At 37.1% G+C, this 24,434-nt stretch overlaps 1 protein-coding gene across 12 annotated transcripts in view; it reads left to right on the top strand.

The window, feature by feature from the left end:
• The window catches only part of STXBP5 (syntaxin binding protein 5), a 115,712-nt gene that overhangs the window by 58,738 nt on the left and 32,540 nt on the right, over positions 1–24,434 (top strand). For all 12 annotated transcript variants that reach the window (XM_074537570.1, XM_074537571.1, XM_074537568.1 and 9 more), the window contains 9 exons: positions 10,952–11,106; positions 12,122–12,194; positions 14,106–14,253; positions 14,484–14,551; positions 15,638–15,678; positions 16,541–16,761; positions 18,251–18,429; positions 20,208–20,333; positions 20,817–20,968. In XM_074537570.1, coding sequence (XP_074393671.1) covers positions 10,952–11,106; positions 12,122–12,194; positions 14,106–14,253; positions 14,484–14,551; positions 15,638–15,678; positions 16,541–16,761; positions 18,251–18,429; positions 20,208–20,333; positions 20,817–20,968 — 1,163 coding nt within the window. The remainder of the gene's footprint in view (positions 1–10,951; positions 11,107–12,121; positions 12,195–14,105; positions 14,254–14,483; positions 14,552–15,637; positions 15,679–16,540; positions 16,762–18,250; positions 18,430–20,207; positions 20,334–20,816; positions 20,969–24,434) is intronic.

The following is a 24,434-nucleotide window of genomic DNA, read 5'->3' as shown; positions in this document are numbered from 1 at the left end:
ATACTAAGTGCTTCTACTATCAATTTGGGGTCTTGGTCCCCGGCCTGTTCATACTTCTTTACTTTGGCAGTACTTTTGAAATCTGTCACTGGCTAGTTCCTAATGCCAGTAGAGATTACTATAAAGGCTGCTTCAATTTTGTTAGGCTACCTGCTGCAGCAGCCAGTTTATTCATCAGTATTTCTGAATCAATTCTATTTAAAACTCCTAATCTTGTCTCTAATATGCCAGTTAGATGTTTGTTATGGGGAACAGGAACTGCTTTCTGTCTGTGATCATCCCTCCCTGCCAGAGGGATGTGCTGGGCTCTTACTACAAATTCAGACACACTTCACAAGTGTATCTGACAGAGGTTTAGGTCATACTTGAGACAGATGTTTGTTCTGAAATGTAGCATCACAGACTTCCTGGTGTTCATATACACCAGTGGAGGTTCAGACACTAATTACATCTGGTCTCTCATAAGCCATCCTATTGATGACTTTACTTTGATCTCTTCTCTTCAGATTCCTTAAAGTGTTCACAGCTCCTATTCTTGCTATTCTTACTCCTCACATACTTGATTCTCGTGGATTACTACAGTAGATATGTTTAATATAAACCTTCTTTATCTCAGAAGGTTTTCCTATGGATCCAGTATACTGATTAAATGCCAGGGACCAAGGCCATTCAGCATTGCTTTGGGTAGAGGTACTCTCTAGTTCTAAAACTTCAGTTATAATTCCATACAAAACAATTCTGTACACTAAAGTATGAGCTACTCCCGACCGCAATATACTCATTTTGCCCGAGTAAGTTTTAGTCTCAGTTCATTGTCTCCTGGTGTCACTCCTGAAGGGGCTTCTGGGCCTTCTTCACCCGAGAGTGATGGATCCAGCATTCTGCTCCTTGATTTTGATTGCAGTGAAGGTGGTGAGAGGTACTTGCAGTGGTCTCTCCCACTGTGGTTCTGAAGTCTTCTCTGTAAGAGACTTAACATATACATCAACCCCAGGCTATCCAACTCCCTGCTCCGAGTTCCAGCCACAAGTTTCTCAATTACTCTGAACTGTTTGCTTAATGCCACCATGTAAGTGGACATTCTGGACATTCCCCTTGTATTCTATGGTCTTCTATAAGGCATTCCAAAAGGATTCAAATCTGTTGCACTATTTTGGAAATGAAAGGTGATTCTTTATCTGAGGATATTGTGGCTGGAACTCTGAAGCGTGGTATTATCTCTTGTAAAAATGATCTGGTCACCTCTTGAGCTTTGACAGTTCTGGTGGGGAATGTTTCTGGCCACCCTGAAAATGTATCTATTAATACCAGTAAATACTGATACCCCCCTTTCCTTGGGAGTTCTGAAAAGTTGATTTGCCACTGCTATACACGCCTATGGCCTCTCCCAGTCTGACCAAGTTTTGGCCCGGGGGTATTTTGAGGTTAGTCTGGAGGCAAGGATCATATTATAAGCTCACCTGAGTGATAGTGGCATATAGATTCCTGACAATGATACAACAGTCCTTTCAATCAGATGTGTGTGTTCTAGAAAGCCTGTGGGAATTACTACTCCAAAGTCAACACTTCATTCCAGTGCACTCTGTATCACTCGCAGCCTCGGTCATTTTGAGAAAGGAGCCACACTCTATAAAAGGCTTTAAGTAATTAGGCCCTAGTGTGTTTTCTAGTGCCCTTCCTTCACTAGTAACTACGAAAATGGGAGGGGATTACTAGCTCTCTTTCAATGGTAGCCCACCCCTTGCAGTTGTACGTCTCTTTTGATTAGTATTATTGTATTATGGCTTACCTTCGAGGAAAATCTGTACCTCACCCTTTGCTGCTTTCTTTGCCTCTCCATCCGCCAGCTCATTTCTTTCCTCCAATTTTAAGCTCACTCTCTGGTGTGCCTTAATATGCCTTTTCAGGTAACTGAACTGCTTCTAGCAGCTGGATTGTCTCTTCTTTCCCTGTGAGGTCAGCAGTCCCCTCTCCTTCCAGATGGCTCCATGTGCATGCACAACTCTGAATGCCTTTTGCTGTTTCTAAGGCATGGGTCCATGCATTTATCTCAGCATTCTGTGCAGAGGTACCTGTTGGTAAGTGTCCAGACTCTATTACCTCTCTGCAGGTAATCACTGTGAACTTTGCAATGTCGCTTTCTTGTCAGTGAACCAGGTCTCTGCATCGTCCGGAGGAGTGTCCTTTAAGTCTGGGCGGCTGGAGTAGGTAGCTTCAGTGGTCTCTGGGCAATCATGGTGTACTGCTTCTCCTTGATTCCACTGAGAAAAGAAGCTGGGTTGACAATATTAGTCACCACTATCTCTCCATCATCTTGCTCTACCATGATGGCCTGGTATTTCAGAAACCTCTCTGGTGAAAAGCCAGTGGCCACCCTTTACTTCCAGTACTACAGACACTGTGTGGGACACTAGCACAGTCATTTTTGTCCCAGGATAAACTTGTGTGCCTCTTGAATGTTCAGCACAACTGCTGCTACAGCTCTGAGGCAACCTGGCCATCCTTTGGCTGTTGCATCTAGTTGCTTAGAGAGTAAGCAACTGCCCTCTGGTATGGACTCAAGTCTTGAGCCAATATTCTCAGAGCAATTCCTTGCATGGAAAAATAGAAAGAATGCTTTACTTACATCTGGAAGTTTCAAAGCTGGAGCTGACATGAGGGGACTCTCTAGCTGGTGAAAGGCCCGTGTGGTGTCTCTTGTCCACTGGAGATCTCAGTTCCCATTGGCAATAAGAGCATAGAGGGGTCTGGAGATTACCTTCTGTTTCACTACCTTTTTTGAGACTCTGCATCCTTGGAGTCCTAGGAAATTCAAAAGGCTTACCGTCCAGGCTTCTCTCGCTTCCCTCGTCTGAGTGGCTACTAGAAGATCGTCCAAGTACTGCAACAGCCTCCTTTCCTCTTGTGGAGCTTCCTGGGACTCTGGGTCTTTGCAAGCTGTTCTCCACTCGGAGTGGAGAATTTTGAAGCCTCCAGGCACATGGACTATGTGAGCTTGTGTTTGAATGCAAAAATGTTCTGGCTGGCTTCGTGGATAGGGAGGCAAAAGAAGGCATCTCTTAGGCCTAAAACAGTGAACCAGGTTAGCTCAGGTGTTAAACAAGGTTAGTAAGGTCTATGGATTTGCTACCACAGGGTACAAATTCTGTGTTATCTTATTGACAGCCCTTAATCCAGTACTACCAGTTATTGGACTGATTCCTTCCTTACCTTCCTTTTGAGGGTACTACTCAGTTCTCACTGGTTGTGTTCTTTCATTAAGCTTGATGGGGGAGCATCCCATGGGGGAGCATCTTTCACTCTCCTTGGTGCAGCAGAGGCCCATACCCTTGAAAACACTTATTTACTTATTCTAATATCTCCTTACTAATGTCTTTCTTAATTTCAGTGTCTGTTAATATTAAGCCTAACATCTTTATATTATTTGCCTCCAGAGTAACCTTTCTCATTTGAGAATGTTTAGCAAATTGAGCGAATTGTACAAAAGCTTTTAGGTACACATAGTACACATGTTACTTTAAAGATTTGCAAAACTATGCCTTTTCAGACTGGCCAGTTGTTCATTCCCCACACTACAACATAAACATTCTCCACAGGTACTAAAGCTTTATTTAAAACTGAACACATGACCCTTGTGCTGACAAAAATTCTTCCCTTTTGGGAAGGTTACCTTTACCCCTCCTCCCTTACCTTGGGAGGAAGCCTTTACAAATCATATGTACTCATTTTGCGAACTGTGATTGCTTCGCATTTCAGCGTGATAATCCTTGCCTGATTTCATACGTTGCTATCTTATGCTGCATGCTGAACAACATGTTTGATTTGCTTGCTTTCTCTTTGCCTTGTTTTCCTTTTCAAGGGCCAAGACCAGAGAGCGGTCTGATCTCACAGTCTCTTTGTCATTCTGGGTGATTTCTTAAAACAAAAGACATTTCAGCATACAAAAACTATCCCATTTATCTTTCTATTATAAAACAGTACTAACAGCAATGAAGCACTATAAATCTTTTTATTTTCTGAGCTGCTCTTACTGGCAACCTCCTCCCAATGAGCCCCTCCCAAAAGGGGCTAATTTAGGAACCTGTTTGCTCGGGTCAGTTCTTATTATTTATTTCTCCTTGCCCTATCCCGCTTCCATTCCAACCTTTTTACAAACCTTCACAGTAGTTTCTCAGTTTCCCTCCTATACACACAGCTCCAGGTGGCAGGTATCAGATGTGATTCCCACACACAAGCTCTAAGACCTTAGGTTCTGAATCCGCTTGACCAGAAACCTTTAATTTACACTCGGGGCGTGTACCCTGACACTTATTGGAACAGCAAAACAGCAATACCAGTGTTTCTCATAAACACCGCACTGCAATAATACCTGCACATCCAGCTTTTGCCCACAGGCCATTCCCGTGTTCCCTGGGGAGACAGGGCAGCCAGAGCTGTCCCTGTGCCCAGGGCGCAGCCACTGTCACCTCACACAGCCTGCTAGCCTCTTGATGTACCAAAGGCTCCCGGAAATTGCTCACAAAGGCAGGCTATTCGGTTTGTTACAGAGAACCTTAAATCCCTACAGCAGATTGTTTCCAGTAAAGACTTACTGCAGTACCAACTGAAGTCTCATAAATCTCATAAGTCTCATTAACTAATTCATCTCATTCACCTCTTCTATATAAACTCTGTTTTACAAAATATCAGTCTTTTCTAGTTCTCTTCTTGCACAATCTAATTAAGCACTGTGTCTACTTACACACGCACTCACTCCCCCCCCCCTTATCTCAAATTCACTAGAGCCATGGCTTGAATTGCTGTGAGGGGGAGAATTCTTGGAATTCCTTTAACTCGCTTTATCGAAGTTAAACATAAATCACCGTACTATAGTTCTCCTATGTAAAATGCTACTCTTGTTGCAACAAAATCTTAAAATCTCCACAAACACCACTATACAATCTGAGAATCAAATTACCACAATGCAGCGGAAAAAATCACCACACAAAATCACTGGGAAAGGGCTTATTTCGCAAAGTGCTCACTTTTCTCAACACAACACAGCACACCATAATTCGGCATTTACTCAAATCAATTTTCCTGGACACAATCAAAATAACAGCGCACAGTCTAGAGATCAAGTCCAAACATCCAAGGCAAAGGAACTCTCTGAGCTCATACTCACGGTTAAAATGTACCAAATCTACACAAATCACTACATTCAAACACGATAAATACCATCACTGACATTCCTCCACTCGCTTCTCCGCGGGCACTTCTCTCCTTGCCCCCGCAGCCTGCTGCAGCCGGCGCCTCTGGCCTCACTCGGCTGCTTCAAACACGGGGAGTACTGACCCATCCCCGCACTGTAGGGCACTGTAGATTTACTCTCTTTTAAACACCATACACATATCACCTGCACGATCACAAACACAGTGCACTGGCCACACACATTAACCATACAGCAACACAGTGTCCGGATATTACACACACACAAACAAAACACACGGGCTCACCCGTTCTGCTCCATCAGAACTATGAATCCTCAATACACACATACACGGGTTCACCCGGCTTACCCCCAAAGCCGCTAGCGGTCTGCTCCATCAGAACGACGAACCCGGCCTCTAATACAGCTGCTCTATCAGCTGAACCCCGTCTCTAATACAGCTGCTCTATCAGCTGAACCCCATCTCTAATACAGCTGCTCTATCAGCTGAACCCATGAACCCAGACGTCTCTGGGTGGTTTACTCCCTTTCTCTCCTTCCTCCCCCCCCCTGGGGCCCCATACATACCGTATTCTCCTCCGCAGGCCAGCGGGTCGTTGTCTGTCCTCGCAGGTGGCAAGTTGAGACAAGCGGAGCCCCACCAGGAAAAAATCCTGGGGCGCGCCATGGAGGTCCGTCTATCCCCCCTGCCCCCGCGGGGACAGAGAACTCCTGCCTTGGCTCGCCAAAATGTTTTGCGGAGAAAAGAAGAAACCTCACAACTTGTAAAAGTTGTAAAGCCCGGTATGCTTTTATTACGACGCGCGCCGGACGCAAGACTCCCCAAAAGGGCATGCGTGCCCCTGGAGACTCCGAGTCCCCTTTTTATCCCCCCTTCCAAATGCATATGCATACAGTTTCAAATTAAGTTCATACATATTCATTCCACATGACATTTAGCACTAATTCTTCTTTATCGAAGGAATTCCTAAGTCGGGGGCAGATTGACCTCGTGGTTTTTCTGTTTTTCTTTCTCTGTCTCCTTGCTGTCTCTGGAACGCGGCCTCTCCTTCAGCTTTAGCTCCACAGACCCTTCACCTCTCCTAGACACTTTACCTAGTTCAGGATGGATATTCTGTCTCACTTCAATGTACTATTAAATCTAGAATTATTGATAACCCTTCCTGAACTTTAAGTAAGAGAGGGGGAAAAAAAAAACCTGCAACAAGGAAAATTGCACTAATCTGCACTGTGGTAGAGGAGCAGTGCACTGGGAATCTGCTTTCATTTACTGCTGTGTGTACTTCAGTTTGTACTCAATTTTCAGTTTCTCTTGTAATCTTACAAGAATTTTAAGGCAAGACAGAACTACCTTTCAATACCTAATTTTTTGATGGATTTTCTATTTATCATTTGGAATTGTTTAATATGAGCAAAATTTTAACTTTTATCTGAAGTGCTGTCATTTCTTATTAATGGTTTAATTTCTGTAGCACAGAGGAGAATCGTTTCTGGACAGGACAAAATTTTTCAGGCTACTGAAACAATGTAAGAAACATATCAAATAAACTTTTTTCTATGGCAGTTCATGATAGCTGTTCTTGAAAAACAAATGATAAAAAAACCCAGAAGGAATCAGAACAAAGCAAAAAAGCTTACATTTAAGAGATGCTATTTATTACTTATTTAAGTTATATTTCAAATCTTTATTAGGAAAAAATGTTCACTATTTCCATGCTCTATTTTGAACATCTTTCTATCAACCCTTTTTTGTTTTTCCCTTACCTATCCAGAGTGCTCAAAGATCTATGTCTGTTTCAGTATTTCCTCCAGTGGAAAACATGTCAGTGATATGATCTGAAGTAGGTTTTTTACTCCTTCTAATTCTAGTAAGCTGGTTTTGGGAAAAGAGGTTCAGAACCACGCAAAAGGAAGGACAATAATCTATGGTACCCTATATTAAGGGCTACAGGCACTATTCTTTTTACTGTTGCAGCTCTTTTTAATTCATTCTCACTTTTTTTTTCCTGCATTTCGTTTTTCATATTGTTAAACTGGGGTCAGGACAAAAGAAGGACATGAGGCTTTTCCTGGGCTTTATTGGCTACCTATTTACTTGCTGACTTTGTGGGGTTTTCTGTTGCTTTTTGTTTGGTCAGTTTGGTTTTTAAGTTTTTGCATAGTGCAAAAAGTGAAGTGTCCAGAGCCAAAGTAACTTACTCTACAACAAGAGCATGCCTGTAGCTTTATTTCTGGGAGAAAGGCTGCTATTGATGAATAAGGGGTGATAAAAGGTACATTCTTTGTATATTCCTTGTGCAAAGTGACATCATTTTGCAATCTCAGAGCATAATGTCACTGTACTGCAGCCACTCTTCATCTCAAATACTTTATCCTTTCCAGAAGCACTGAATTTCAAAGGTAGCTTACCTTTGGAGCTTTCTGCTTCCCGTATTGCTTTTATATGTACTTTTTCTTCTAGAGGCACTCTCAAGCTTCCTTGTGCAATTCCCTCCCCCTCCAGATTCAGTCCTTCCTGATACGTGTGCAGGCTCAGAGCCCTGTATTTACTCTGGTTGATATTAGCATTATGGTAAAATTGCCAGTGTCTAATAGAAATTAGAGCTCCAAAGTCTCCATGTAAAACGTAATTCAGAAGTATTTTGTCTTGGTAGCTGATGCAGCTCTCATTGACTGGCTGAGTCATCTCTAGTGAGATGATTGTGTGTAATGGGGATCCCGAAGTTACATTAGTGATGGGGCCTCCCACCAAGTAAAAGCTGATAATCTGTTCATTTAGTTTGAATACTGCTATTTTTTTGTGTCAGCTTATTAATTGAAAACCACACTGCCCAAAATAAATTCATAGTTTTATCTTCACTACTACTTCAGGGCTTCAAGTATTAAGGTAAACTAACTCTTGAAATCTTTTCCATCTTCATACTAGGATTAATTTCTCTATAGGTTTATTCAGGGTTTGAAAAGTAAGCCAGATGGTACCAATGGCCTGATTTCTCTGTATACCCTTCTCTCTCACATCTGGATTGTCAGAAGCTGGCTCACATTTTATAGTTTACTTCTAAAATTGAACAGAGACACCCTCCTCGGTTGTGAGCCACTCAGCTCTCAATTGTACTATGTATTCATACATTGCAAGACCTAATCCTGTGTTTCCTGAAATTTTTTGTCAATGACCTGTTGCCCCCTTTTACAGTCAATTTCTTGTAGTATTCTCCAAGTGATTTTACATATTTCACTGATGAGAAAATTCATGTAAGGGGGTTACTTGCAAACCTGTTGAAGCTGAACTGTTTCAAAGAATCTCTGCCTGAGCAGCTGCTATAAATTGCTATTAAAAAGTGCTATAAAGCAATTCTAAAAGATCTGAATCCTGAGTTTTTAAAAATGTCTTCCATTGTTTCTGGTAGGTAAAATGTAATTCCCAAAGCTGAATAAGTCTCATCTATTATACAAAGTACAAATCTTCTACATTTTTATTTTAAACTATGTATTTCTAGAATAAGTCTCATCTATTATACAAAGTACAAATCTTCTACATTTTTATTTTAAACTATGTATTTCTAATTGACGTGCACTAACCTTTTAATATGTATCACAGCTGAAGGGCAACACTTTAATTAGAAAATGCACAGTTTGTGGTGAATCCATGGTTTCATGAAAATATGAAGAATTCATACACAAACTTTTAGTGGTCTTTCTGGCAGACTCAAGTCAGGTTTAATCTTTGAGTCATTTGTGAAAAATCTGTGTGACAGATCAGTGTGCTCTATTTTTAGCTCTTCCATTCCTTGCATCTAAAGGATACTGTCTCTGGCAAGCCTGCCCAAAGCAGTTTGATTACCTTGAGAAATAAAACCTGGAGAAGCTGTCACTGTGATGTATGAAAATTAAAAATTGAAATTTGTTACTTTGTTAATGTCAGTTGATCCCAGTGAGTCTGCAAATATGATAATTGCTACAAATTGTGCTGGCAGCATTATTGTTTCAAAAACCTAATTATTTCTATGGACAAAAAAAATACTGCAGTAAATCATTCCAACACAATGAGACCTCACCAGTATTTTTCTATTCACTGACATCCTGAAAAATACCAGACTAAGTTCAAGTGTATAATTTTCTTGAAATTTCTTCAAGGACCTGACCATAAAAAATTGTGTGAAGTTTTAATATGAAAAACTGAGATTAAATGAATACTCAGAGAAAACTTAATCCTCTTTTAGAGATACACTCTGGGCTGCTGTTGGAGGCAGGATATTGAACTTGATGGACCCATGGTCTGATTTATGGCCGTTCCTTAGAGGTCTCTTCCTCAGCCAGCAGTGCTCCTTGATCCTATCAAATCTTGGGTCATAGGTCTTCTGGAAGATCAAGCAGATTGTGAAATACTTGTAGAAGCTGAAGGCTTATCTCATCTGCTTTGCCTTCAGTGCTACAAACACAAAGTAGATCTCAGCCAAGTCTTAAACTCACAAACTGCAGCATAAACCAAACCTTAATACACGGTTTTCAAGAATTCTGACATATCTAGTCTCACTTTGTGTTTCAAATGCCAACTATGGAAAGCCATTTAGACAGTATGAAAAAGATAATATTATAGGAAAGGATTAAAAAAAAAAAAAAAAAGAAAGGTTTTCTCTCTTTTTACAATGTATCAGGGTGGGGGTTTTTTTCTGTATCAATTTTCTCCAGATACTTATATACTAGCTATTTCCAAGGAAGATGCAAATGAAGGGTAGAACTTCTACTGAAAGTGAGCATAAAAGTAGATCAGAGGCAACTGATAGATATGCAAAGTGCCTATTTTTCCTTCAGAAATATAATGTGAAATTTCAGGCAATAGTCAGTAATGAGTAACATTTATGTAAGCTGCATACTTACAGTCACTCTACTCTCTCAAAAGGATTATGTCCTATTTAAAACATAAGCAGTATTAAAATGAGGGATTCTTGACAATCAGGAAATAAGAAAATACCTGGTAAAATAAACATATTTACTTCATCTTGTTTTTCAATAAATGAAATAGTAAACCCTAAATTAGGTGCATATTGGAAATATTTGGATTTATTTAAATATATGTTTCAGCAAAGGATTTTCAAAAAAGTTTCAAGGGAAGCTTCTAAACTCTTTTCAAGACTAGAAGAAATATCTCTGCTTTGCTCTACTTGGCTATTTGATTTTGCAGTGAGAATAAAGAATGACAAGTAGTTTCTTGAATTTTGTGCATGGTGGTGGCGAAAAGCAGATAAAACATCTAGAGTAAATGTGTGAAGTTACTTAACAGATGTTATGTCTTTAAAGCTTACCCAGCCGTTGGTTCCATCTCCAAGACAGTCATATTACTGTACAGCAAGTAAATGGGACTGTTTCTTCCTGATTTTGCTGGGCCTGTTTTATGTTATGGAAAAATGGGACTGTTGGCAAATCTGAATCTGCAGCTCAGTAGAAAGGAAGCGACTTTAAATTAGTACAATTTTAAAAAAAAATCTCATCTTGCCAAGAAGTTATAAAGATTGGTTAAGTCAACAAACTGTTTGGAGGAGATATCTGACTTAAACAAGAGTTAGAGTAAGATTTGAAATACATACCCAAGCTGTATATTTCATGAGAGCTGGTTTGCATTATTTTTACTCCATCTCTGCTTAATGATATTTCATTGAATTTTATCATAAGGTTGCAAAACCTGCCCAGTCTCTTTTAGTGTGTTATCCTGACTTGGTCCTCAATGCTTCTGCTTTATTCCAGGGAGCCTTTCATCATTCTCTCAGGAGGCTTGTCATATGACACTGTAGGAAGAAGACCCTGTTTAACAGTCATGCATGGGAAAAGTACTGCTGTGCTAGAAATGGATTATTCTATTGTTGATTTTCTAACCCTGTGTGAAACTCCATATCCTAATGGTAGGTTCTGTAAAGATTTTTCTCTGTACCTTGACTTCTTATCGTTGGAGTTTTATCCCATCAGAATATTCTTTACTATTGTCTTTCTGTTTTATCTCTGGGGATCAGACTGCAGCAGCAACATCTGTTATTCCTATTGTCTGAAATGTGTTTTACTTGCCAAAACATGAATAGAATAGTTCATTATAAAGCCAGTTTTGTGTCTAGAAAAAAGCCAATTACTCATAGCATGTTTTTTTCTTTTTAATCCCAAAAGCATATGCAGACCAAAAGCATTACAACCTTAAGCTGTAGTTACTGGAGCAGATGTGTGCATCTCTGCATATTTGGGCACATAAGGCCTCTGCAGTCAGTGCTAAACAATGAGGAGCGTTTTTGTATTATTTTAAACTTTTAGTGGCTTTATTATTCCCATATTTAGATGGATTTCAAACTAACCTATAATCTCTCTTTTACAGCAGAGGATTTCTTACCATAGTTTAGGTAGTTATTTCAGATGAATAGTATTATATTGCTGGTGATTCCAATAGTTTTAGCTGTCAGCTACCATCAGAGTATATTAAATTACTTAGCTTGGAATTTGAGATCTGGCTGAAAGAGGGCAATTTAAACTTTGAAAACTTTTTCAAGTTTCTTATTTTACTATCAAGTCAGCTGTCTTTTGTGAGCAAGTAAAACTTAAACTCCACTGAATATAAGCAAAAGTAGTTCAGGGGTGGGAGGATGTTACTCAGAAATTGGCTCTTTCACTCATATAAACTGCTTATAGAATTTACTCTGCATGCTCCTTTTTCTGTTATTTGAGCTGTTGAGAATATTGAATAAAAGAACATGAGTTTTCCAAATTTAACTTGATGATTGAGAAGTCTGCGTGTATAAAATATCTTCAAAAACTATAGTAATCTAAGTGACTTTGTAATCTCAGCTGCCAGAGTGCAAGCATTGATTCCTTTCTTGAGGCTGTGCTTGCATGGGCTCCATTTACCAATAGGTAACCTTTTGTTGTTGTTTTCAGACTTTCAGGAACCATATGCTGTAGTTGTTCTCCTAGAAAAAGACTTAGTACTGATTGACCTTGCACAAAATGGGTAAGAATATTCTTAATCTTTTAATTTTAATATTTTTTTTTTAATCATTGGCTCCAGTGATCAGCCTACTGTTCTGCTTTATAGCTTTTTAGTCTAACCTAATACGTCAGGAGTTTGAAGAAATTTGAAGTTTTGGGGATCTTGCAGTTTTGAGGAGGGCAGCAGGGAGAACTGATCAGATAACCCAAGTAATTTTGGCTGTTGTCGTCACTTAAACATTTGCTGATCTTATTGCCAAATAAATTGCTACCTGTATTGCTTAAAATAACTCCATACTGATGCAATAATATCATATATATAAAATTTGCATGATAACATCTACTCTCTGGTTTACATCTGGGTAAGAAATTGCTTAAAAGGAGTATGCTACTGCAGTATTCACAAATAATACCTGCCTAAAACATCACGAGTCTCTTATTGCTTTGTCCATGGAGTAGTCCATACACTATTATTAGCGGTGATTAAAAATTCTAAACACTACAAAATATTTTTATGAAGGGTATTGAAATTTGTGTGGACAATAACTACTAACTGTTAAAGGATCAGGAGCAGAGGAGCTAGGTAAGACCTTGGTACTGTTCCTGATTAAAAATCTCCAATGATCAATGGAGAAAAATTCTTGTGAAGAACATTCTTCTAAGGCAAAACAAAATCCTGTAAATATTTGTCCTCAAAGTGAATGGTGACACCTTAGATAATGAAAACTCTGTGGAATTTGTAAGAGCAAGTTTTGTCCTGATATCTCTGCAGCTATTTAGCAATTTCATTTAGGTTTTCCAAATGTTACATGGCCGTATGCTGTATCCAAAACTTGATTCTGATATACCAATAGTGTGAAGTGTCAACATTCATATTTAGTTTGAAGTGCCTGAAATTTGAAGTAATGTTAAAGCTTATTCTATTTCATGCTAAGAGATCTTCAGCAGTTTATGTTTTTACAATGGTCTTTGTTATGATTTACTTGAAAACTATTAGGTTTTTGACACCTGAAAAAGAAATAAAATTAATACCAAAAGAATCTACAGGCTTCCTTTTACCTAGTGTTCTCTCAGTTAAAGTTAAGCCTCTTCTGAGTGTAATTTTTAAAATATATTTGTAGCTTTCCATATAGCCCTGTATAAAGTTCCTGATGCACAGGATGTTTTCATCTGTTGTTGTTAATTTTTCCTTGAGATGGGTTGAGAAGCTGTGTCTTTTCACCTCCACCAAAAAAGGGGAGATAAAAAAGGGAAAACAATGTATAGCATGCTTTTCTCTGGAGATAAATGTTCTTTGAACACAGATACATTTACCTCTGTTAGTATGATTGGCCTTTTTCCTCATTAAGCCTCTGTCACTTTTCAGATGGAGGTAGTGGTGTGTATGTTCTTCTAATTGGTAATTGAGTGTTCCTATTTGTAATTTTCAGAAAGTGATCTTGGAGTTGCAAGTGGATTAAACAAAATTTGTCCATGCAAAATGCTGGACAACTTTCTGTTTTAGTACAATGTGCTAATACCAAGTGAGATGGGAGCCTTCCTTCTTCTATGCTAGAAGAATAGACTGAAGAGTTAGAAATAAATTTGTAGTTCCATGTTGCCACAACTGAGACTTGGCAGCTTAATTTTTTCCACAGGCCACTAAATTAGTAAACTTTTGAAAATATAAAATGACAGGGAATAGTAATGTTTTAGAAAAACTCTAAAAACTGTACAAACTTTAGATTCCATCTGGAGAACTACGCTATCTTTATAGTGTACTGGATGAGCAGTAAAGCTGTCTAGTGTATTTGTTCATGATCTAATTTGATGTGCATGTATTTTTCTCTGTACAAAAAGAATGCCAGCTTAGTCCTTAGCATTTTACTTGTGTTCTGCACTTTAAAAAAAGGTTTTCCCTAGATTAACAGTTAGCCTCTTTCTTCTTTTAAAGGTATCCTATCTTTGAGAATCCCTATCCTTTGACTATACATGAGTCTCCCGTTACCTGTTGCGAATATTTTGCTGATTGTCCTGTGGATCTCATACCTGCACTCTATTCAGTTGGTGCTCGACAGAAGCGTCAAGGTTACAGCAAGAAGGTACAACATCTACTACACGTTTTTGTTTTAAAATACTGACAACCAGAAGCTCTGAATAACAGGAGTGGCCATACTAAGACCAAAGCTACACCTGACTCAGCCTGCCTTTGACAGTGACTAATAGCAGGGGAGGATATGTGTGGCTAATGTCTGGGGAGGATCTGCAGTAATTTGCCTTAACTTTGCACTGTATGATATTTTCTTCCTCAGTGTATTTGTTAATCTTCCAGGAATGGCCTATCAGTGGAGGCAACTGGGGTGTGATCACTCAGAGCTATTCAGAGATCATTATTACAGGGTAAGTGACACCATAGTCTACTAATAACTTTCTTAGCTCATTAAGTAGAGGTGGGAATGTTTTGTTTCTCTTGTAAAATATTGTTTTGTATGCGTGGTTTGAGAGATTCATGAAACTATGATCACCAGACATTTCCTTGGCATAATCTCATTGACATGTTACTGAGAAAGTAAAGCAGAATATGGAAGGGAAGGTAATAAGAGATTGATAGCAGGTGTTTCACAGGCAACATTATTATTATTATTGTTGTTGTTATTATTATTATTTTGTTTATTTATTGTGATTGCAGGGCATCTTGGATCAAAATTACCTTTTAGTATTTGATTTTTGGAAAATAGCTGAGTACTGTTTTAAAGCATGGTAGGTCCATTAAGTAGTTATTGAGCTCAGTTCTCAAAGAGAAGCCAATTTTTTATCTCCAAAAGGACAAGCAAATACTTAAATCTGATCATTTTGAGACTGATCTTTCTGTAGTTCCTTACTACTGTAAGGACAGTTCCTTACTAGCACTAGACAGTTCCTTACTGTAAGGAATATAAGTGAAATTCAATTTATAACTGTGCAGTATGTCACTGAAAGTGAGAGGACTACTAAAGTGGTTTTAGAACAGCTCGTTAGCCCTAATCAGGATTACTGTCACCTTGTACTACACATTGCAGAGACTTTGAGACAGTCATGAAAAAATATAGTCATCTGATTCTCAAACTCAAGGCTAAATAAACAAGTTAGGTGACTCATTAACAGTGGGATACTGTATATTTAGGCATCTTCTTTACAAGTGATGCTCCTAATATAGGGCATCTTTCAAAAAGCAGTGCATGGTAAGGTAGGCCTCAATATTTTAAATGGTAAATGAATATGTTACAGTGGGATCATCAGGAAATTTCCTTTCAAATGTTTTTCTAGTCTCTTCTGTCCAAAGTAATTGGAGCACATGTTGGTAAAATATCAACTTTTAACAAATTGTGAAAATAAAGTGTCACTAAACAGACTAATAACAATAGAATGTTAACAGTGTACTTTCTCATAGAGGTCGAGCACTCCAACTAATCTTTTCATCATCTCATTTTTTTTTATATTTCACAGGCATGCTGATGGATCAATTAAATTTTGGGATGCGTCAGCAAGTAAGTGTTTTCAGTAGAGATTTTTCCTGTGCAGTTTTAGATTTTTCCTCTTCAGTTAAAGGGCCTTCTGATATTCTTTCTACACAGCTCACAGTGAAAAATGCAGCAAGAATTCAAAGTAGAAATGGCACAAAGTTTGATGTTTGAGTTGCTCTAGTTGGAACTAAGCTTACTCTTGGTAGTTAAAGGCTGTTTAAAGCAATCTTGGAATCGTCATCAGTTGTCTTTAAAAACGTGTGGAAAACTGGTGAACTTCCAAAAGGCTAAGGCGTGTGTGGCTGTGGGAGGGAGCAGATGCAATGTATATGTTTAAAAGCTGGGAGGAGGACTGTTTGGAGTGTTATAGATCTTTAATTTCGGTTTGGAGTGGGAGTGGAACCTGGGAGAGAAGAGGGGGTAAGCCAAACCTGCTTGATTGTGTGCTTAAAAATTCTATTCAGCATAGATCTGTCAAAAGGAGATTCTGTTAAAGAGACTTAGTTTCTTTCTGAAACAGATAAATAAACCTGTTAAGGGAGAAATTGCAAGTATCCTCCTTACTGATTCAAAAACTTTAGAATCTTTCTAATAAGACATTCTTACAGGTGAACTAGGGAAATGTGATTCAGGTAAAACCAGTGAAATATGAAAGAGGAGAAATTTAGGTTTTCCTAATGTTGTGATTAGTATTTATAGCAGTAATTTGGGCCATTGATTAGACAATATGCTGGTGAAGTTTGAAATCAGCATGTAGACAGTTGCAAAAAAATCTAACACAGAATTGAAATTCCAGTTGAGAAGATACAATTCAAAAATTAGCTGTATCAATATATTAGCTATATATTTAGATCTAAACTGATTTTTCTCTTTTGCTTTGTTCTAGTAACGCTGCAAGTACTCTATAAGCTAAAAACAGCCAAAGTATTTGAAAAATCACGGAATAAAGATGACAGGCCAAACACAGATATAGTAGATGAAGATCCATACGCTATTCAGATCATCTCATGGTGTCCAGAAAGTAGAATGCTGTGCATAGCTGGAGTTTCTGCACATGTCATTATTTACAGGTTCAGCAAGCAGGAGGTGACGACAGAAGTCATTCCGGTAAAGAGTTATGACCATTTTTTAACTTGGTAGGATTTAGCTATAATAAGACTGTTCTAGCAATTTCTTTGTTTTTTTTTTTTTTGTTTTGTTTTTGTCTTTAATTATATTAGTGAAATGGACAAAAGTAATTGACTCGAAACAGAGGTGTGGGTTTTTGGAGAGAAAGTAATTAATTATTAAATTCAGCAAAAGTAAATATTGCACACAGAGATGGTTTTCAGTGACATTTTGAGGCTTTTCAGCCAATAATCATTCTTTGGTCATTCTATGGAAACAAATAGTGGATCAAAGCTTGTCTATATCAAAGGTAAAATGATAACAGAAGTGAATGAGCTATGGAGTTGAGGAATTTGGAAGATTTTACGGAGTTGATCCCTTGAATCTTCATAATTACCATCTGTCCTGTCAAAACTTATGCAGTATGCAGAGCTAGAAGAATAAAAATGTGCCAAACATGCCCTGAAATCTGTTAAGAACTTTGCTGTGTCACTGTTTTATTCTGTATAAGATACAATGATTCTATTACAAGAGTTGAGAAGTTTCTTGTTAAATCAGAAATACACACATGCAAATTTATGTATTTGAATGTATGAACAAAAACTTATAATATTTAATTATAAAGTGTTGCCTGTTCTAAGTGTTAATTGCAATGTAGTTGGGTTTTTTTCTCTCACCTCCTTCCTCCAACACACACATTCTCCCCCCGCTATTCTGCTCGCTTGTAAGCTGTAGTTTAGGACCTGGGGTGTGTTTTTTTGTGTGTTTTTATGTACAAGTACATTCCCTTCTTAAGGAACAGGTTTTTTTCTAAGTTTTTATGAATCAGCCTAAATCGAGTTAATCTAGAGTACTCTTTGACATTTTAAAAAATACTATACAGTTCTATAGCCTGTGAGTTAAGTTCTATTTTGCAGATGACAAAACAGTTGGAAACTTCTTTTACACTGCACTGCAGTTAATTCTGATGTTGTTACAGATGCTGAAGAAGGAAATCTAAAGTCATGATGAATTTACAGTTCTTTAAAATGTATGATCCAGTTCAACACATCAAACACTGAACTAAGCCACCATGTGTACAGTATTACATCAGTAAAAATTTAGCAGTCTGTGTGGCTTTAGCTCTGTTTTACCATTCCTGAAGTATATAAACCAAGTCATCTTCCTAACTAAATATGTAGTCAGCAGAATGATAATTAAATGGGTCCAGTATTTAATTTATTTTGCTATTTTTAAAAACTGGGAAATACATCAGACATTCAAGTTCTAGCAATCTTCAGATATTCAGTCTGTAATAGTATGACTCTGCATTTCTGAATACTACATGTGCCTTTGTGACACTGTCTATTAGATTATTATCTTTCAAAAGGTGGAAAAGTTCTGGATGTCACTTTTATCGCTACTACCTTCAGTTGCACTTCATTTATTTCATACTCAGTGTTTTGAAAGGCAGTACTTTACAGATATTTTTCTTTCCTTTAATTAACAGATGCTGGAAGTGCGTCTCCTATATGAAATAAATGATGTTGAAACTCCAGACGGTGAGCAGGTGCCACCTGTACCCACTCCAGGCACAGGCTCCAATCCCCAATCCATTGTTCCCCAGTCTCATCCATCTACTAGTAGCAGTTCATCTGATGGACTTCGTGATAATGTCCCATGTTTGAAGTAAGTTTATTCTGTTACACTTTCAAGTGAGTCTGAAACATTGCAAGAATATGTCAGAGTATGTGTACTGTGATATTGTTATAGAAATGTCACTGGTGGTGAAAATATTTTATTTTGTAAAGCAGAGTTTTCCAAGTATCTGATTTGATCAATCTAATTTGAGCTCTGCTTTAAGAAATAAATATTGCAATCTCAATTTTTTTTTACTTTTTAAGCTGACTTTAAAAAAAAAAGTCCATATCTTTTGGTTTAACTGATTTTAGAAAAATTTGGCATAGATGTTAGTATAACTATAGATGATGGTGCCTTAGAGCAAACAGTTTTTAATAGCAGCAGTTCAGTCACTTGGATATCTTATTGTCCTTGAAATGAACAGGAAAGCTGATGTTTTGTGGCTCTCCTTAATTTTAGACCAAGTATGTCTGAATATGTTTCTTCTGTTAGTTTTGCAGAGCCTTAAGCTTTAGAAGCAAATCAGAAATGAAAATTCTTACAGATAGCTAGCTGAGTGCTAACTCTTTAGGCTTATAAATATATTTATTTTTTGAAAGTCTTGCAAGGGAACAACTTTGTGTATTGGAAACAGAATCAATTAAATGTCCCTTTTTCATGGATCCTCACTTTGCATGATGCCTAATAGTGCTCTCACTGTAGGTCTTTGACAAGTTTTTTGATCTTTTTAAATGGTGAGCTTTTTCTGCAAGCTTCTTTGTGTGAGCTTTAGAGAAAATAGATTTTGAAAAGTCTTTTTTTACTCTCCTACAAGAGTCCCTTGTGTGACTTACGAGCCATGACTTTTGCTAACAGAATGTAAGAAATATGTAATGTATATCTAGAGATAAAAAGTTAAGTATATACTTAACTTTTACTTTTACTACTTACTTAGATTTTAATTTTTTTGAGTGTTTCCATCCAGAAAACAGTTCTGATAGAGTTGCTTTATTTGGGTAAGAGTTTTCAAATTGTATTGATTGTACTGAGTTGGAGATGTGTATTTCTGAAGGAAACTCACCTAAACAGAAAAATTGGAAAATTCTAAACTTATGTAAAATATTTTCAAATAACTTTTCAAATATCAATTTCAAATATCCATTAGTGAGAATAAATGGGTAAAATAAGTGGAATTGAGGGGACAAGAGCTTATTCTACACAATGTTTTTTGTGTAAAAAAATGCAAGATCTAATCTTTTCTGTGTAAATTTTTCAGCATGCAAACAAAATCTTTACAGGAGTTTCAATTCCCCCAGTCCCAGGTTCACTGCATTCAATTGGTGTACCATTACAATAATTTCCTTGTTTTCATTTTGGTTTTGCCATATCGTCAGCTTTTTATTTGCATTTATCTCAATAAATTGTGCTTCTGTTTCCCATTCTTTGTGCTTATTCCACATACACCTCTCACCCCCTTCAGTTTTCTAAATCAGAATTCTTTTGGAAACTCTGAAAAAATGTGTAACATCTTCTTCTTTAGACACTGACTGAGTACCTTTATCTATTAAAGGAAATACAGCATAATAGCACTATTACACCTTGTTCTGAGGTTGAAAAAATTAAGAATATGTGATCATTGTTCAATAACTTTTAATTAGGTAGTGAATCAAAAGAAGTGAATTCCTAGTTTCACTATGGCTTTTTCTTCTGGTTGCTTTTGTTTGCTTTTGATAAAAGTTTTTACCATTTTCCAACATTTTAAAGTCCTGCATGGTGTAGAATTTAATGAACTCTGAACCCATAAGGAAAAACATTGAGACACTGGCGATGTTTTGTTTACTTTGCAGAGTCAAAAATTCTCCTCTCAAGCAGTCTCCAGGCTACCAAATCGAGCTTGTTATCCAGCTGGTGTGGGTGAGTGGAGAACCTCCTCAACAGATAACCAGCTTAGCCATCAACTCTGCATATGGCCTGTAAGTATTTTCTACACACTTCTTCCATTATTCCATCACAGTGGTTCGAAACTATCCATTAAAATCGAGTCTCTGTGTGTGTCCACATGAGCTGCACAGCGACATACAGGTAATCAGTTTCTTGTGCTTCTGAGAGAATTCCTTTTGGGTCATGGCAGATAGTGATGATGCTAACAGCAGAGGCAAATCAGCATCATTCTTCCTCACCTGGCACTGTACGGCCAAGAGTAAGTGTCACTTAAGGCTCTGTGTCAGATGGGTTGGCAAGGACACTGACAGTGATCTGTTCTACTTGGCACCATGTTTTTACAAGAGAACAATTAATCAATACTGCACTCTACAATAAAAATTTATAAATAAGTGTAATCTAGGATAATTCCTAAAAATTAGGAAGTGTTAAATGCTGAACTGCAAAAAATATCTGTGTGAAACATTACCAACATTTAATTAGCATTGTATTTCCTTTAACTTCTCTTTTTCCAGAGTAGTTTTTGGAAACTGTAATGGTATTGCCATGGTTGATTACCTCCAGAAGACAGTGCTCTTGAATCTAGGCACTATTGAACTGTACGGCTCCAATGATCCCTACCGCAGGGAGCCACGATCTCCCCGAAAAACCCGGCAACCATCTGGAGGTGGGTAACCCAAACTCATTTTAAGCTCAGAAGAAAGGCACAGTTGGTCATCTAGTCTTTGTTTGTATTCAAAGAATGCACACTTTCTTCACTGTGGTTTTCTTTCTTCTTGATCTGTTGCTAATGTCACTATTGCAGCTTTGTTAATTCATCTTTCCTTAAAAATTGTTGCTTAGTGAAATCTACTGATGCTTCATACCATTACATATTTTGCAGGGTAATATGTATTTTAAGAAAAAATATAAATTTACAATGGATTTATGCACTTTACATTAATTTACACAGCATTAGGAAGTATCCTGATGTTTCTGATAAAGCTAGTACCCATATTACATGGTTGTATAAATCCATTAATGTTTGCAGATAGCCTGAGTGTTTGCTGGGATCTCTTGTCTCCTATATTAAAATTTGACTACAAATGTCCCTGATGAGCTAAATCATGTTATATTGTTAATACTGTTATGTTATGCTTGAGGAAACTTTTGATTGAAATGAAGAAAATAAACTTCTACACACAAACTGATAAAATAAATCTCTTTGAAATAGAAAAAAATGGATTTTGATTTTAAAATATGCTGAAGAATATTCCTTTTCAGCTAAAATGGAAAGTGACTTTTCAATCAAAATACAAAGCTTTTTGTAACCAGGAAAAAAATTTAGTATTTTTAAAATTTTCTTCTCCCTGATGTGTCATGGATACTCCTAAGTTATTTCAGAAAACACAAGACATAATAATAAGCTGTTCAAAAAAACCCTTCCTCATGATTGGCTGTTAATTTCTTTAAGAGATCCAGAGTAAAGTCCTTGTGAGTTCTTCTGGTAATATTTTATTCAAATTGATGTTCTACGAGGTATTTTAGTAAATGAATGGTTTGAAAAAGATCCAGTTAACACCAGTCAGTTTATTTCAACTGAGCAATTGGATGTAAAAATCATTCATACAGAGCAGAGCATACACAGTCGGTATCCTGTCAGATAAAATATTTTCTTGTGTGATATAAACTGTGAGAGAAAGAAATAGCTTTACTGTTTGACTGTGTTAATTTGTCCTGGGAGTAAAGGGCTTAAATTCTGCCTCATGCATATGGATTATAAACTGCCTTTTGGAGCTTTAAACTTCACTTGCCTTTGTTTTCCTAACTGTTGTTATTTTGATCCAATAAATCGGATTCACATAACTCTGTGTTTCAACTGTGTCTCTAAGATGTTCTTGATGAAAGCCCTTTTTGCTCATTAATATAGCTGTCATATGAAGTCATATTTTTGCATCTTAACTTCTGATACTAACAATTTGCATGGCAATGGCATTTTAATAACCTGGTTGTACAAGTTACTGGCTTTTCTGTCTCAAATGTACTGTTAGTGTTTGGTCTTTCCTTTTCTCATTGCTTCATGAAGGTATGCTGACTGTGGCTTCTTGCATGTGCGGCCTTTCTAACTTATATTCAGAGTCTGTGAAAAAGCTTCGCACCTCTTATATAAGTAAGTCATCTCATGGCATTCAAATATTTTTTGAACATCTGAACTTGACTTTTTTTTGTTTGGTTCACTCACCATAATTATTTTCTTTAGTTCTTTTTAAGTAATTGTTTTACTTATAGAAACTGATTTCAATCCATCCTGCATCCATTATATTTCTCATTTGTGATATCTTTAAAAGAAATTTAAAGGAATAAAGCAACCATAATAGTCTCTGTATTTTGGGTTTTTAAACAAATAAATCTCAAAATCAAAAGGAGATCCTATCTCAGATTTTGCTGATGTTTATAGAGCTAAGATCTTACTCAAAGATTTAGTGTTATTTTACTAGAAACTTTCCTTGCGTGGTTCCCTTTCTCGCAGAAAAAGCTTCAGAAGTCCAGAGTATTAGTAGCAATGATAAAAATAAACATTGTGATTACAGAGAGATTCTTCTTGTAAAAGTGAAAAGTTACTTCTACAAAAATGTTGTTTATAGGGATTAAGAGGTGTTTGTGAACAGCCCTGTTCAGTTTCCAAGCAGTTTTGAAGTTCAGGTATCTGTGTGAGGAAGGTAAGCCATCAGAACCATGAATTACCCAAGAGAGTCTGACTTAAGACATCATTCACAGCATCCAAGCATCTGGAGAATGTAAACCTTATTTTTTAAAAGCATAGAATTGTGCCTTTTCTTAGGATGCCAGTTTTCTCCAGCCCCCAGGCAGAGGTAGGTAATCTCAGCCCTTTTTTTTAATGAAGTAGAGCAGATTATGCTACTGTAAAAATGGAGTTAAAAAAGTAAAACAACAAACAAACAGAACTGCAAAACAAACTTGAAATTATGGTCCAAGTCTTAGTTCTGCCATTTCTCTTCTCCCAACAAGAAAAAAGAAATACATCTCAGAGGATAGTCTCAATTGCCAAATATTGCTTTCTCTATAGTCTTTCCTCTTCTACTGCTGTGGCAGAAAGGGAGCTAGGCATAAAAGAAATGCCTCCACCTTAAGATGATACAGAACTGAAAACCAGGATCTGGCACTGATTGATTATTCTTTTGAAAAAAAGAACAAGATGGGTAGAAATCCCAAAGCTAGTAAATATTGTAAAGCTGTATTTACTTGGGCGTTTTATTTAGGAATAAGTTTAAACAAGTTTTGTACCTGAGAGTTAATTTCATAACCATGTAATTCTCTTTCTGTTTACCATTCTGAAAGTATCTCGGTTAACTGGAGCTACAGTGGTTTAAAAACTGAAAATAGTTTCTTTAGTTATCATTTAGCATTTTTCATTATTTGTAGTTCTTTCAGTGTATGTGTTGCCCAGATTTCGATAATTGCTTCAACAATTTTCCACAAATATTGAGTCTGTTACATCTAAGTGCTACCCTCTGATTTATTTATAGGATTGGAACTATATAAGATGCTCAGATTTTGCATTCTCCCTTTCTTGGACATTGACTATTTGCATTTAGTGTTTTCAAAAATGCAAGGAGCTTATGCTTCCTTGTTTTTTGCTTTGATAGATGTGCGTTCATTGAATCTCTGTCTTGGAAACATTTCTATTTTAATACTTAAAAATTATTTTTATCTATGAATAAGATATTTTCAATGGCTATATAGCTAAAAATCTTCAGGGACTACTAATACTTGATATTTAAATCTTCCTAGAAAAAGTATTTTTCTATCTAATGTCGTTGGTTTAGAAAATTCCTATTCTTTGAGACAACAACAGTGTATTTAAGGAAAAAACATCATACCGGTTTACCTATGCAGTCAGACAGCCTGCAACAGAGCAGGATATTGCTATTGTACATTCAACCAAGCACAGAAAAGGCAGGAAGGATTGATCCTTCCTCATAAAAACCCAGATATTCTGTATGTTTCAGCATAAAATGTCAATTCAATAGATTATCAGTATCTGCCAACATACTTAAGATTTAGTAAATGGTATGTCCCTAATCAAACAATTAAAAATTTACAAAGGCGTCTTTTAAAAAATTTTATAGAGT

This window comes from Zonotrichia albicollis, chromosome 3 (assembly GCF_047830755.1).
Source record: "Zonotrichia albicollis isolate bZonAlb1 chromosome 3, bZonAlb1.hap1, whole genome shotgun sequence".
Classification (NCBI taxonomy): Eukaryota; Metazoa; Chordata; class Aves; order Passeriformes; family Passerellidae; genus Zonotrichia; species Zonotrichia albicollis.
This window is presented reverse-complemented; position numbering and strand designations above follow the sequence as displayed.